Source organism: Trematomus bernacchii, unplaced genomic scaffold (genome assembly GCF_902827165.1).
Source record: "Trematomus bernacchii unplaced genomic scaffold, fTreBer1.1, whole genome shotgun sequence".
Lineage (NCBI taxonomy): Eukaryota > Metazoa > Chordata > Actinopteri > Perciformes > Nototheniidae > Trematomus > Trematomus bernacchii.
This window is the reverse complement of record NW_022987689.1, coordinates 7,828,982-7,845,199: the sequence shown is the minus strand read 5'-3', so window position 1 is coordinate 7,845,199 and position 16,218 is coordinate 7,828,982. Positions and strand designations below refer to the sequence as shown.

Genomic DNA, 16,218 nt, shown 5'->3' with positions numbered 1-16,218 from the left:
CATCACTCACACCTTGAGTGCGGTTCATTCCTGTATGCCAAGATGTGTGTTATCCAATGTTATTCATTATATCAAGTGTTATCCAGAGATGTCTGCAAACGAGCGCACTGTAGGTGTTGATGACAGTATGGGGAGTGAGAGGGTGTTGATTGCGGTTTTATGTGTAATGTAATTAGGAAACAAACATTAACCTGGAAAAAGAAAAGTATAGAATATTTCAGCAAAACTGAAAGCATTGTCAGACAACATACACAAACTAGTCCACATATCACAGAGATACAAATAAAGGGCACACAAGCAACTAAACAGCTGGCCAAGCACACTGTCAAGATTTTAAAAAAACTAAACGACGTTATGCTCCGTTTGCCTCCAAGATTGTGCTGACAGTGCAACTCTGCAGACAGGTAATCATGTTCCTGAAGGACCTGCACATCGCAGCACCCAACACCTTTCAGTAGCATACACTGTCACCTAGGTGATTACAGGAGATTATTGCTTTAACAGTCCCTGCCCAGTTTAGGCACATGGTTTTCAAAGATATCGTCAACATGTGTGTTTTATCTTTGTTGCTTGATGATGTTTCTGGATTACATCTAAAGAAATGATTTATCAATCAACAAACAGTCTGGTGCTGCACAATCTTCATGCCTAACTGGTCTTAAGGGCGCACTCCATTAAGTTCAGTTTACCTGTCAGAAGGAGTACAACTCAACTGGAGAACGTCTTCAGCTCTGGAGGAGGCTCGAAGCTAAAATCCTGTTTGTTCTTTCAGAAGAATTGATTCTTTTAAAGATTGCTCACCTAAAAACATGGTATTTCACCCGAGGGCGGTCCTGCATCCCAGAGAGTTGTGTGCGCCCGATGCACAGTCCCATCTGCTCGCATGTTGTCTTTTGAGAAAGAGAGCTGGCACGGCTGCAAACTCCACTAGACTCCCCTGCAGATTTGTATATGACTTCTTCCTGGCTGCCAAAATGAACGTCATCATGTCATACTAGAAGAGTATGTACAACTAATTAGTGCTAATGTATCAATATTGGGAAAATATAAGACATTTTTATAAACAACAGGAATCAACTCAGATATAAGGGTCTTTACCCTATAGCGGCAATTTATGTGTTTGGAGGTCAACGGCAGGAAAATGGTTTATGGTAGGAGAAAGAATAATATGTTATATAAGGCTTTGGCTAAGTACACACACTATAATAGTGTGATTGTTAAGACTATTACATGTTTGGTTTGAGTTTTTAAAATTGGATCAGTTGACATTTAAACATACTGATTATTTAATTTTTTCAGGAAAGATCAGATAATGTGAGAAGCCTTCCTGAAGAGAGCGCAGCTTGAGTTAATATTGCAGTACATAAGTTGGCAGTAGGGACAGTTAAAAGGAGGCATTGCTTCCAAGAAAACAGTACTTGCTTACTTTTAATATGTACAAGTAAAACATTGGTTCGATAATTAGATGGATTCAAACTTGACCGATTGGAGGTATTTTGAATGAAGTGGACATATTTTGAGGCAAGCAAGTCCATAACATATACAATATTCATGAGGTGACAGCAGAAAGAGAGAATGACACTGGTTTTACTGTAGCTGCAGCCTTGGCAGACACACCAGAGAGGCGATCATTAATCATTTAGACCTCTCTGCCACCGCACTGTGCATTAGAGACCCAATGTACACATGGCATTACGTGTGTGTGTGTGTGTGTGTGTGTGTGTGTGTGTGTGTGTGTGTGTGTGTGTGTGTGTACCCACCCACAAACCTGTCACAAACAGGACAAGCTGCAAGCACTTAAGTATTTTTTACTCCACACACACACGCATACACGCAACACCAGGTTAATATACATAACTACTGACAGTTGGACAAACAGCCATTAGATCCATCACTGCACAGTGGGAGCTGTTTTAGAAGAAACATAAAAGAGATGTGAAGGATCGAGGTTAGAGATGACAGTCTTTGCCACATGAAGTGTCAGAGACATCCAAAGGCTGAAGAGAGAGAATCACAGAAAAAGGGTGAGAGGGAGAGAGAAGGGGGTGAGAGCCAAACATAGGCGGACAGAAACTGACGTTTGACATTGAATGCGTGTTTAATGAGTCACTGAAGCTCCGTGTTATATGACAGTCAGGATTGGGGAGCAGGAATATCCAAAAACACTGACATAGGAAGCTTAGGCACGATATCAATTTGTAAATGTGAAAGTAACTCATCATGTGGACTTGTAAACAAATAGCACTTCACCTATATACAATACATATTTTTAAGAGTCGACCTGAAAAAACTAAATATGACAAAGCCTGACATGTTTAGAGGGCGCCGGAGAGAAACAACACAGGCTGATGTGACCAACTAACGTCCTGGCTGGTGAAGACAGATGCCCAGAAATAGTGTGCGCCTCCACTGTGCCCAGCCCTGCCTGCTGTGACATTACCTGCCTACCCCCACATAATCATGATGAATCGCTCCGGGGCTCGCCGCCGACCGCTCACACCGCCAAACAATGAGTGGCAATGGCAAACATCACCACACCACACAGCCTCTCTCCCTTTATCCTCCCTCTCTTTTCTGTCATGACGCTCGCTTTTCTCTGCATCTCTCGAACATCTCACTTCTCCCCTGTCCTTGGCTTCTGTTCCCTTTCCATACCGTCTTTCTTCTACCCCTGCTCGTCTCACCTTGTGTGATTCTTTACTCTTTCTTCTGTATTTGTTTATGCAAATGCTGCACATCGTTCTCAAGTGGGGCAAATATGGAGCCAGAATTGGGTCAATATTCTAGCGCGCAACACAAGCTACTCACGAGCGAAAAATGTACTTTTACACGCGCATTAAATGACCCTGGCGCGCAGATTAAACCCCCGTGAGGGCTATCTCTCTCGTGAGCGAGCGCATAGCCGCTCACTCACGAGAGAGACCGCCCTCACGGGGGGTGGGGGGGGGCTCGTGAGTAGCTTGTTTTGCGCGCTAGAATATTGACCCAATTCTGGCTCCATAGCAAATACCAGAGTAAAAAAGTTTGAGGTTTTATAAATAAAAGGACAGGGAGGTGACTTATCTCTTCATCATCTTCATATGACAGACTGCACAATATCAGGCAACTACTGGTGATATTTAAACATTCTAGTGAGTTCCGGAATAATGACATGTCTCTGTGTTGCAATGTGAACCATCATCACGTATCAACACTTTGCCAGATGCACTGTAGTTCTCAGGCAGGAAAGATGCTTGTGTTCAATTTCATAATGTTTCCAGTTTGTTCTTCATGGCTTTTATTTTCTATGCCATCCCTCAGCATAAGAAATGTGACAGGGCACGGGGTTGAATATGATATATTTGGAGTATTATCCTCCTATAGTGTCATAAGTAGGAAGGCAGTGCAAGGCATTCTCTGAATTGAATACCAAGCCAGGTCACATTACTCTCAGCAGTTTGTTTTAATCTACCACTGGGATCGGCGCGAGAAAGAAAACATTGTTTATCATCACTTTTCTCCTAAAATCAATACCTGACAACAGGGAGGAATTACATATTCTGCAATAAAGAGGGAAGCATCAGCGCCTCAGATTTCCCCCAGAACAACACCATTGCTGTGAAGTCTAAAAAAAACAGTTAAAATAACATGGAACTAAAACAAGAAAGTCTGCTGCATATAATAGTGCCATCCACAGAATGCCTACACCAGCCCAGATGGTGAATCATTTCAAGACTTTGAGCAATTACAAGTGTTTCCCCTTTATGTGCTCCTCTAGCCCCATGGTCTAAATACAGACATAATTGAGAGGCAAACAACACCTTGGGAGGTAAACAGTGTGGCACTTTAATATTGGATAACGTCTCAACCTCTTTGTGAGAACCAATGTAAACAATCTTAGTATTAGTCATCCAAAGTTGGCAGGAAGCGGAAAGAGAGAGAAGGGTCAGGGGTTAACAAGAAGAGTTAGCTGGCCCTCTTCTCCCTGATGCGTCTCGTTCCCAAGCATCTGTCAGAGCCTTTTGTGGAGCTGCCATCTTGGACCACTCCACTCACAGCAGATCCCCATTACTGGGGAGGAGAGCAGCCTTATTACAGAGGCTCAGGAGCTGCTAAGTGAAAGTGTACCGTGTATGTGTGTCTGTTTAATAGTGCATGAGGGAGAGAGGCATGTCAGAAAAGGGCAGCTGTGGGAGGGAAGGTATGAAGGAGGTAGGCAGAGACATAACACTCACTAATGTCCAATAAAAGGCCAACGCCCCTAAGTTGCAAGCCCGAAGCTGCCTTAGCTGCTAAAAAGAGCACTTTCCTTTCCGATGACAACTCGGAACCATTTTCCGGGCAATTACTTAAATAAAGTATAATGGTTGAGCGGTCACACAGGAGGGGAGAGGAGGGGAAGAGATTGATGATGCGTTTTATTGCTATCACATCCCAAACTAATACATCAGTGTGATCAGGGCTCTCTTATTCACCTCCTTACACTTTAAGTCGGATGTTTTCATCGTGACCCTGGCCTCCCCTGTCGTCCTCCTCTCTTTACACAACTGCCTCTGGGGCTCCGGCTATCCTTTACCCACTGCGTTTTCTCCCACTAAGTGTCTATCTCCTGGGACAGATAACTTGCAATGATAGGTTCAAAACACCACTGATCCAAGCTTTAAAACGTGACTGATATTTACCATAAAAAGGCATTAAATGACACATTTATCAATGCGATGTGCTCCAGGTGGACCTAGCGCTTTATAAACTGTACGACATATTTCAGGATCATAGTGACAGAGGATCCCATAAATGGAAAAATGAAAGCTATAAAGTTTTTATATCCTGTAGAGTTAAATTTACTCATCCAATAATCTGGACGAGAAAAGCACACTGACTGAGGTGTTCTGGTTGAAAAGTTAATTGTTACGTCTCAGGAGGATAATAAGAGTGTTGCCATAGCAAGAGGCTGACTGTTTCAAGTATTTGCCTGTTTTACACTTTCTAAAGTAATTTGTTCACACCAATTTGATGTGCCAGTAATGGTGGCGCTGTCTTTTCAACTCAATACAATACAGTTATTGTTAGCATGTGAAGAAAATTGACTATAATTACAGAGGAAAAGTGCCACAAAGATATGGGGGTGAGCGATCCTCACACAAAGCCGTGGCATTTGAATAGAAATGTAACAGTTCAGACGTGGGTTCATTGTGACAGACGGAAGAGGACATTCTTGCTTCTCCTTGCCAGGCTTTTTTTGTTTGGAGTACTGTCATTTATTTGATCTGGCTGCCTTTGACTATTGAAAAACAATGCATACAAGTTTATTTAACACAGGAGTCATTTCACTGTCTGGTCAAAACATACTGCCTCTGTCCAATCCGAGAGAACAGATTGTTGTTTGAGACAAACGTTAAGAGAGAAGGGGAAGTTTTCGTTTACAGTGCTGTGTATTTCACCTTTCTAATTGACAAAACTATACAGGAACTGATGCCATGTATTATGATGTGCACTCATCCTCGACAGAAACCAAAAGCACTACAAAGAGGCAGAAATGTATATCATATAACATTCCATAAAATATCGTAATTATAGGGTGTCGGAGAGTCTGTGACGATATACCATCACCCAGCTACTCTCTCATGAACAATCTTTCAATTTAAACTTTTCCCCACATGCAGTGTACACACAATCACACACCCTTGCGGTAAGTACTCTGCGCCATCATGTGCAAATAACACCTTCTTTTCCATCTCCCCTTGACACCTTGCAGGAGGAAGTATCGCCTCAGGAAGTGAATACGAGTTACTTTAATGTTTATCTGTACATTTGTGCTTTACAAGACACAATGAACACGATGTTTCATTTTCCTTGTGCGATGATGAACGTCAATCGATTAACAATAATGAGCTTGAAAAACCTGGGTAAGCACCATTATCGGAGTGTGCTGAAATTGCAGAAAGATTAATAGGGTTTTTCGCTGACAGGGAACAGAGTTGTTACAGCGAAAGCTGTGGACCATGAATAAAATAAACAGAAAATGTCATTACACCAGAGTAAGTAAAAATTAAAACTCATCAGATGTGACAAGGACTTGATGGGAAATGTTGCAGTGCTGACCCCAGAGCTGTGGGTGGGAAAGCACTGCTCGTTTCTTTTGGGACACACCGAGGGAGAGGGAGACAGGAGGAGGTGGAAACAGCGAGGTTGTGTGCGAGTGCTCAGCAGACAGGGTGAAAGGTTGGGTGAGTGTATATGAAAACGTAGAGAGGAGGAGGACCAAATGACTCAGAGGGCAACAACGGACTATACATCAAACTGCAAATGGAAAGAACAAAGGCAGAGCCGGGGACATTACAAATGGGAAATTGAGGCTCTGTTTTGACACTAAATGTATGGATCAGGGAGTAAGGCAGTAGGTGACTCACAATCAGCACTTGTTTCACTGTGATCAAGTCGTTATATTAGCTCTTTGCCCACACTTAATCATGGATAACACACGAGCTCATTAAGTCCCCTGAGAACAGAAGCAGAAAGTTAATATAAGTGCTAAACTGTAGCAGATTTTAGGAGTCTTGGTAATGTAGATGTTTACATTTTGTTTAAGGACATGACAGTGTTCAGACTATGTTCATGTTTATTTAGAGTTCTGCAGAAGCCAAAATACATAAGCTATTTAAAGGGCCTTTTTCTTGTCTTTATATAAGAGGGAGAATAGACCAGTTGAGCAGAAAAGGAAGAACACACTGCAATAAGACAAAAGAGGAATTTATCATATGATACACTTCTTCAAAGGACCCACACATTTAAAACAAACTAGTTTATCTTATTCCCACTGGGGAATTGTAATCAAACATCTACACACAAGAATATTTGAAAATAATTTCTGCCCATTTCTTTGTATTTCTTCTGTTTTGCAATTCGGTTTGGATTCATTTAGCATGTCAGGCACATGCCAAGCCAAATGTATTCCTTTGCTATTATATCAAAGAGGTCATTGTTTAAGAGAGGTTTTAAGTAGGAAATGATGAAAGAATAGAATAGCATTTCTGTCTAGGTTGTTTTGAGAGGAGATAAACAAGGATATGTTCTGTTATGAATCTAATCTGCTTTTCATTTGCCTGTAACACACATTTGAATGTGTTTCCATGCAACATTACAGCACAATATAAATGTAATCTTAGGCATGAAGTGCATAGTCAGCCGTTGTCTCACGTAGGCATGTTACCATGATAGGTTGCTAAGATACATTTTGCATAAATAATTCATATACAAACAAGAGACAGAAAATAGAAATGAGAAACTCACAAACTCAGCAATGTCGCCATTGGAGCGCAGAGGAGGAGGAGAACAGAGGAAGAGCGAGGAAGGACAAAGGCCGAGGTGAGCGGACAAACTCTCTGTGAGGCGAGGCCTGCGTCTGGCAGGTTTACAGAAGGAAGTAGAAGAGAAACATATGAAAGTGATCTGAGAGGAGAAACGGGGATATTTGCACCGACACACACAAATCCAAAGCCTCATATCTAACGTGCTGCTGCTGCCAGAAGGGGAGAAGAAGAGAGCCGCAGACAGAGACAGGTGTGGTGCTATAGAAAGAGCGAGACCTAGAGGAAGAAAGAGCGAGACAGACAGAGAGAAACAGAGATAACACGTTCCGACTGATGACTCGTGAATATTAAAACCTTTCTTCTTGAGGACATGCTTTCATGTTGCCTCCCTGCTGTGATTCCTTTCTTACTGAGCAGCGATTGTAGCTCCAGGTACACGAGTCTGTGTATGAGGGAGGGAGGGAGGGAACGCGCGCACACACACACACACACACACACACACACACACACACACACACACACACACACACACACACACACACACACACACACACACACACACACACACACACACACACATCACACACACACATCACACACACACACACACACACACACACACACACACACACACACACACACACACACACACACACACACCACACACACACACACACACACCACACACACACACACACACACACACACACACACACACACACACACACACACACACACACACACACACACACACACACACACACACACACACACACACACACACACACACACACACACACACACACACACACACACACACACACACACACACACACACACACACACACACACACACACACACACACACACACACACACACACACACACACACACACACACACACACACACTTCAGTCTTCTCTCAATATATTGTTTTGTTGTGATTTGTTTTTCAGTCACACACCGAGTCACCTTGTAGGCAAAGTATAGAACAACTAAAAAGACTTTGGTGTGACTTATCGTCACCCCGGTGATGTAACACTATGTAGTTTCACTTTGTAGCCTATACCTTTCTAATATACACGGAAACATGTGGTTGTAAAACATCTGCAGAACCATATCTCATGATGGAAAAGACATGTGTCTTTCATGATTGCTACTGGAGGAGCCATACAAAAAGAAAAAGGAAAATCAAATATAAAGCCATTTCAAAGCGTAGTGAGGCTTTGGACTGGCTACAAGAATCCCACACAGGACAAGTTGAAAGGAAGATGAAGGAGATGACTCAATCGATGTGTGAGGGGGTGTGTGTGTGGATCTGTGCGTGTTTCTTATGTTTGGCTGAACACACACTACAACGTTAACACAATGTATTATTAGGTTAACAAATACACAGAAGGCTAATAGGTTTGTATTGGAATTATAATTAAAACAGTGTGCAGCGGTGCATGTCTTCATAACTTCAGGCTTCATCACGAGGCACAACAGACCGGCGGCCTGTTGTTTAATAAAGGATTGCTTGGCCTGTGTACATAGAGACGATAGATAACACTGCACTGACACTGGCTCATGGGACACAGCAGAGACACAGCAGAGACACAGCAGAGACACAGCGCCTTAGTCTGATAGCTGCTACTGAACATTGCTTTATTCAGATCAACTCTGAAAATACATTTGTATTTTTGCATGCTAATATGAAGACAACAAATGATTAAAAGGAAGAAAGTTAAGAAACACAAAATCTGCAGTATTTGCCCTCAGATCTGCTGCCAACACAAAGGCTATTTTCAATGTGTTCACTCTAATCTCAGTACGAAGCAAGCAACAAATGAGTCTTTGGACTTCATGGAGAAAAATGGTATTAAACTTTACTCGTGAGGAATAGAGATTTTCAGGCGAGGTGATGAAACTACTAAATGTACACCTCAGGCAACTGCACTAATATATATTTAATAATGTAAAAAACATGATTGTACGCCACTGATTTATCATGAAAATCCATTTGCTGTATCTGAACAAAGCCCAAGGCTAAGAACATTTCGTAAGTGAAGCCTTTTGTCATTGAATGGAATAAAACAACCTATGCTTTGTTCTTCAAACATTCTCAGTGAGAAAGAGGCATAAACCTTATGACACCATACAGAACACCCGGTCAGAACGACGGCTTGAGTTCAGGCAGTTTGAATCCTCGCAAATCCTGCAAGAAATTCACATATCGACCAAAACCAACATGGATGGCACCTAGCAGTGGTTGCGCTGAAAAGGCCATAAACGGAGCATAGCATTTACGGCATCTGGCAACATGGACAGTAAAGTATACAAAGAAAAGGTGAGACTTTTTAAACGGCAAAGTTCACATTAAAGTGAGCGGTTTATTTATCTGTGCTCCCTCGGCAACACACTAGTTATGTCATCTTCACAAATAACATACAATGAATGATTTTCAAGTTAACAACTTTCCGAAAGTCTCAATTCCCAGACTACAACCGACAGGTCCAGCTTGGTCCAATCGGTCATTGCGCTCAAAACATATCTATTGTTGCTTCAACAGCTCTAATGTTTTTGTAGGGTAATGGTTTACGAAAGTTTCTATCATTCTCCGTGCCATTCTCTCTTTCCAACTTTCCAGATGTGTCATTTGTGTTCCTAAAGCATATAGAGGAAAATCAAAAGAAATACAAATCATTTAAAAGGGTAATGATGAAATGATGTAGACACTCATGCGTGCACAGCATATTTCTCTTTTTCTACCTATTTTTGTCTCCATCCTCTCCAATTACTGGTTCTCTACTCTCCCTCTGTCTCCTGTACAGCACCAGCTCAGTCATTCGCTGACAGCCTGCCACCTGCTGAAGGGGAAGTATGTGAGTGTCTTTGTAAGAAACACAAAAGTGTTTACTCGGATAGTTTTAAAATACAGAAGTGTCCGAGAGCTTGGACGTGTCAATGCATCAGTACGAGAACAGGACAGTGTGTGTGTGTGTGTGTGTGTGTGTGTGTGTGTGTGTGTGTGTGTGTGTGTGTGTGTGTGTGTGTGTGTGTGTGTGTGTGTGTGTGTGTGTGTGTGTGTGTGTGTGTGTGTGTGTGTGTGTGTGTCTCAGAAGTCAGCACTGCATGCAATGTTTATCCACCACATATTGAGCAGTGCTGACCAGAAGGCCCCAACGGAGCCATTGGACCAGCTGCTGTGATACTGGCATACACACAACACACTCATAAACACCTCTCTCACTCGTACACACACACACACACACATTCTCTCATCCCCACACATACACACACACACACACATTCTCTCATCCCCACACATACATCATCCTATGGCAGCCTTTCCATTTTGCTCCTCTCCTCCACCTTACGCCTCATCAGACATATTATAATTAGCCGTACTGAGTAATTAACATCCAAATTAGGACAATAATTTGCATCTCTACCCTCATTTGCATAAACGCCCGGCAGCACACAGACCTGAAATTCCTCCACACTCGTCAGTACAAAGCACAAGAGTGCTCAGTCTTTTTTCACACAATTGCCCACATTCAGGCAGACATTTTAACATTTCACAAACATGCATGTTGTTCTACTCTGTGAGGCATTAGAGATAAAAAAAAAACAGAGAAAGTACAGGAGAAGGTTTGCGATGGAGGGAGTTTGGAGTTTGGAGGGAGAAAAGGAACAATGGGAGTACAATTAGGAGAAAATCTGGACAGGGAAAGGCAGAGAATATAAATGGGACAGAGGAAGTAGTCGGTAATAGAGGTACCTGGGATGGAGTGGGAATGTGACACTCTCCAGATGAGGCAAAGTAAGACAGAAAGAGCACCGCCTCACCGTTTATACAACCCACTTAAGCCCATACAACTTTGGAATTGAATCCAGGGCAGTGGAGAGAGAAAGAGAAGCAGCTCTGGAAATCAGAATGAGGTTGCACCAGCCTCTCTCTCGATCCCCTTCCTCTGACATTTGCCCTCTGAATAGCATCAGCTCAACAGAGCAAAGCAACAAACAATGGGAGAGTCAAAGGGAGAGAGGGAGAGAGAGAAACGTGGGAGAAAAGAAAAGAGAAAAAAAGGGCATAAATGATAGTAAAGAGGAAAAGAGTGACAGGACGGGCCCAGCCGTTCCTGCCAGACATTGTTTCACCAGTCATTGCACCGAAGAGGAAAACCTGAGTTATGCTGCTGCGTTCCACATCGCATTCACGATTTATGTTCCAGCGAGGATAATGCAGCTAGACGGCTCTGTTGAAAGACACCCATAAATCTCATCTTGTTTTCCATTTTTTTTTTTTTCTCCTCCTTTCTTTTTCTTTCAGCACCCCTTCAAATCCTCTTGTTTTGTGTTGTTTGGCATTCATCTGCTCAGGTCTATTTCCTGACTTATGTAAAGGTATTCAGCGGCAAGCCTTTGTCTCGTGTACGTACTGTATTCTGCTGAGCTTGTAGAGCTTGTAAATGCTAAATCAAAAACTCACTCTCTGTGTCTTTGTTATACAGCCAACAAACATCCAGGGCCTTCATCTATTCCTTTTTTTGAATGTGATGAGGAAGTGGCTTTACTTAACAATACACAGGTTTATCAAATCTTATTAAATTACTATCATTCCTGACAATAATGATAAAATCCAATTTATCCATTCCATAAAATATTTGGTATAGGGATGTTTTCATTATTTCATGATTGATTAACCTGAATATTACCTCCTGTCCAAAACCTTAAGATGTTAAATATAATATGAACTGGAAATCCCTGGCTGAAAACAGCATTTTCCACAATATTTCATGAACAATTATTGACTATAAAAATAGTAGGCAATATTTTCTGTCCATCGAGTAATCATTGCAGCTCTAGTTTGATAACAATATACTTGGCCTTGAGACAAGCAGATTACGCATTGCATAGCTGATGACAACTGTCTGTAGTAATCAAAGCTGCGTTCACACTTCACAAAACAGGCTCTTCTCTGTAAACTTAGTGTCTAAACCTACTTAGCCTTCCCTCTGGCTCCCGGCCAGATGGAGGTCTTTCATAAACAGGGAAAATAATGATAATGTTTGGTTGAGCGCAGACAGCCAGTCAGCCCCGCGCTCTCACTCCAGAGACCCAATTAATACCACTGTAAACCGCCGCTGCCCTTCAGAGGCAACACCAGTCAGGTGCAGGTGCAGGTGTGTGTGTGTGTGTGTGTGTGTGTGTGTGTGTGTGTGTGTGTGTGTGTGTGTGTGTGTGTGTGTGTGTGTGTGTGTGTGTGTGTGTGTGTGTGTGTGTGTGTGTGTGTGTGTGTGTGTGTGTGTGTGTGTGTGTGTGTGTGTGTGTGTGTGTGTGTGTGTGTGTGTGTGTGTGTGTGTGTGTGTGTGTGTGTGTGTGTGTGTTTGAGAGAGGGAAAGTGATGTTTGAGAGCATCACAGGGTGAGGATGTGATTTAGTGCTACACCCCGACCGTGGCTGCCCTCCCCGAGCACTAATCGATTATCATAGTTAGAAATCATCTCCAGATCACTGGCCAACCAGACAGTCATGACCAGGAACATAAACCTCGGATATATATAAATGTCATGTTAATAGTGTTAATCTTCAAGAGCAACTGGGGCATGCTATAGGTTGCCAAGTCATAATATTATGTAAAGAATAGTTTCCTAGTAACCTCTAGGGGTGATGTTATTACTATTGAGCCAATATGTTTTTCTATATTAAGTATCATGCTATTATCAGAGCTGAACAATGCGATATAATTGGTAATTTTTCAAGTAAAATAACAACAGTTTAAATTGGACATTTGTGAGTACCTGCTGCTTTTAGTTGTCTTATGCAATGTCACATTTGAATACATTTAGGAGCATACGACGTTATCTTGGGTTGTAGGGAACAGTAATGGGTTAAAAAGTAGATGAGTAATCTACTAATTTGTCATTTTAATTATTCTTTATTTGTATATTAGCGTCTTGGTGATCATTCATCAATTTATTTTATATACCCCCTCTCACAACACATTACAGTGAAACTACGTAGCGTTATAACAAGCTCCAACTTCCCACCCAGCTGAACACCTGTCCCGCTAATTGCCCTGTCCATCTTTGCTTGAACTTTGAGTAACTACGCATTGATGCACGAAAGCAAGCTACTGAATATTATGGAAAACTTAACTAGAAAGAGACAAAAACACCTAAATGGCGATGAAGTTGTTGGACGGACGGTAAGTGCCCCCTTTCCAACTTGTGCAACTCAAACGCGAAAACGCAGTCAAACATTTCGAAGACAAATTGTTTTTTTGTTCATCTTTTTCTTTTTCATGTTCCTACCTTTTCCGCCGAGAGCGCAGGAGTGGCCCCAGATGAGGCATAACAGCAAAAAAGGCAGCCCAAGTATCTGCATGGTGGTGGAGCAGAGTGTGTGATGTCTCCCTTCCTCTTCTCGTTCCAAATCCTAGATCCCCTCCCGAGCGCGAGGATGTTTTCAACTGTTCGGGTGCGCGAGGGACAGGTAGAGAGACAGCCACTGGGTGTTGTGAGCAGAGAGAGAGGGAAACACGTTCTACCATCGTCGATACAACACAGGTTCCGGTTTTTGGTTTTCAAAATAAAACACAATCGATTGTAGATGTTGAATAACTTCAGATAAGGGTATCTAAACAACACTGAATACACACAAAGTCAGAATGAATGTATTTAATTAAATCTAGTTCGCATTCTGATAATCATGGCTGTTTTTAAATAGATTTTCCGCTAAGCATGACACATTGTACACATTTATTTTGAAGGATAAAGCGCCCCTTTCAGGCAAAATATGTCCTTGTTTTGCAATCTTGACATGGCAGTAAATGAGAGCTAGAGAAGAAGCAAGAGAGAGATTGGAGGGAGTACAGGGAGGGGATCTGTCTGAGATGAGTGTGAATTTGTGTTTGGTGTTAAGAGGGGAAAGGATTGATTTTGACGCCCAAGGAAGGGCAGCTGAAACTGAGAATTTGCTGTCAGTGATTGCATTTCTCTACAAGAATACAGCTTTTCAATCAATTCAATAAACCCCAAGCTATGGCTAGGCATGGCTGTAAAAGCTAACCACATATCCTATAAAATAAAGCAATGATTACTTTATTATTGGAGCTAGAGGATAACACCATCTTAAGCACACACACAATTATTTCAACACATGGAACAGCTTCTTAATCAGTATTTTCCAACCTACTTGTCTTGGCCATTCAATCAAAGAGCAATGCCTAATACTTCCTCCTGAATATTTACCTGAATAAAAGTACAAGGAACAAGTTTACTTTTGATGTTTTTGCAACACGTTGCTGATTTCAACCTGCTGGTCATTGTAGTGTTCAGTTTATTAGCTGTTTCCCTCCACTAAGTGCCTGTGAAAGTGAGGCTACATTTGGGAAATGAAAAAAAAAAAGGTTTCTCTTTAATTAAGGAGAAACTTGAACCGTGGATTTTTTTTTCATTTTCTCTCAGTGATAATTCTTTCATAATCTAATGAAGCAGCTGCTACAGTATGATGTTTTCCCAGCTGTATCCTCCTAACAAGAGCCCGAAAAGCGCAGCTATACTCCCCCTCACAGATTTGAGTCTTTCAGTTTTCACCCTGTGGCAGAATCACTGTTTTTTTTTCTAACGGCCGTATATTCTTCAATTATTCCCCCATGCTTCTTCCTCTGGTGTGGGTGTGTGTTCTGGGGATTAAAGAGAGAGAGAGAGGGTAGACCTCAAGTGAGTTAAGAGGATAACAAAGATAGAACAGACACACACACATGCAGACAAACACATGCAGGACCACATTTACATGCACACACAGTCACTTACACACACATACTCCCAATTGGCTGTTTCCATGGGTATTGCCAGCTAAGTTACAGCAGAGCAGTGACGGGGGAAAGATGGTGTATTGAGCAGATTTTCCTGCTACCAAGCAATCAGCTTAGCAAACATTCAGGACAGAGGACAGACGGAACATTTCACTGTTGCATCACGGAAGAACTTTGTGTTCTGTTGTTGTAAATGTTTTCCACATATTCCACAAGCTGCTTCTTTGAGTTTCCATTTATAGCACCTGTATTCTCAAGCTAGTCGAAAACACTTTGAACTTTGAAAAAGCACATTTTAACCCTGAGATATTGGATAGTTCAAGCAATAACCCTCCTCCAAATTAACCAAGGTATATATCAATACTACACTCCAAAACAATCCAAACCAGAAAATGTTCCTTCATGCTCCTGCCCAAAATAAATCACTGTTAGATTATTGGGTGAGACAAACCCCTCTCTCCTGGTCTGAAAGGATTTGTTCATTTTATCTGATACAGACTGATCAGGCGAGACAATACCAGCTTTTAGCCCAGATATATGACAGTATTTGTTTCTTCACAAAGACAGACACATTCTTACCTTAAAGTCTTGAGAAAGTAATTCATTAATGAACCAACAATCAGAAGGCTTCAGTTCATTGGCTGAGCACTAACAGCGTTAACTATACAATGAAACAGGTTGTTTTCGCATGCATACTGTGCAATGCTTAGGTGGAGTCAACAGTATCTTCTAGTGAAGGGTTATATATCAACAGTCTGTGAAAAAACATAGCTTTTATTTTAACCTTTGCATTCTTTTTAATGTTATTCCTGTTCCTGGGCAACAAAGCATGAAAAGCCACTGACTATACAGCTATTGTCAGATGGTCAATTAGTGTTTAACAACGCTTTTCCTCACCATTTGACAAGCAGTTAACAACAACGGAATGAAAGGTTACCAGGAGCATGTAGGTGTTTGACGCTGCATCGCTTTAAAGGTCAGTTTATGATTACAGTAGGTTTATTCTGGGAAGACAATGCGCTCACCCATAAATGAACAACAATGTATTAAAATAAATTCAGTAACATACTTATTGTTGGTTTCAAACAAGTATCTATTTTGTGTAATTAAAAACACTTGCCAGTA

At 41.7% G+C, this 16,218-nt stretch overlaps 1 protein-coding gene across 1 annotated transcript in view; it reads right to left on the bottom strand.

Moving 5' to 3' along the window:
* clstn2 (calsyntenin 2) overlaps positions 1–13,758 on the bottom strand; it is a 133,647-nt gene extending 119,889 nt beyond the window's left edge. Inside the window, exon 1 of the mRNA XM_034137407.1 lies at positions 13,589–13,758. Within this exon, the coding sequence (XP_033993298.1) occupies positions 13,589–13,661 (73 nt within the window). The 5' untranslated portion in view covers positions 13,662–13,758. The remainder of the gene's footprint in view (positions 1–13,588) is intronic.
* Positions 13,759–16,218: the final 2,460 nt, after the last annotated feature.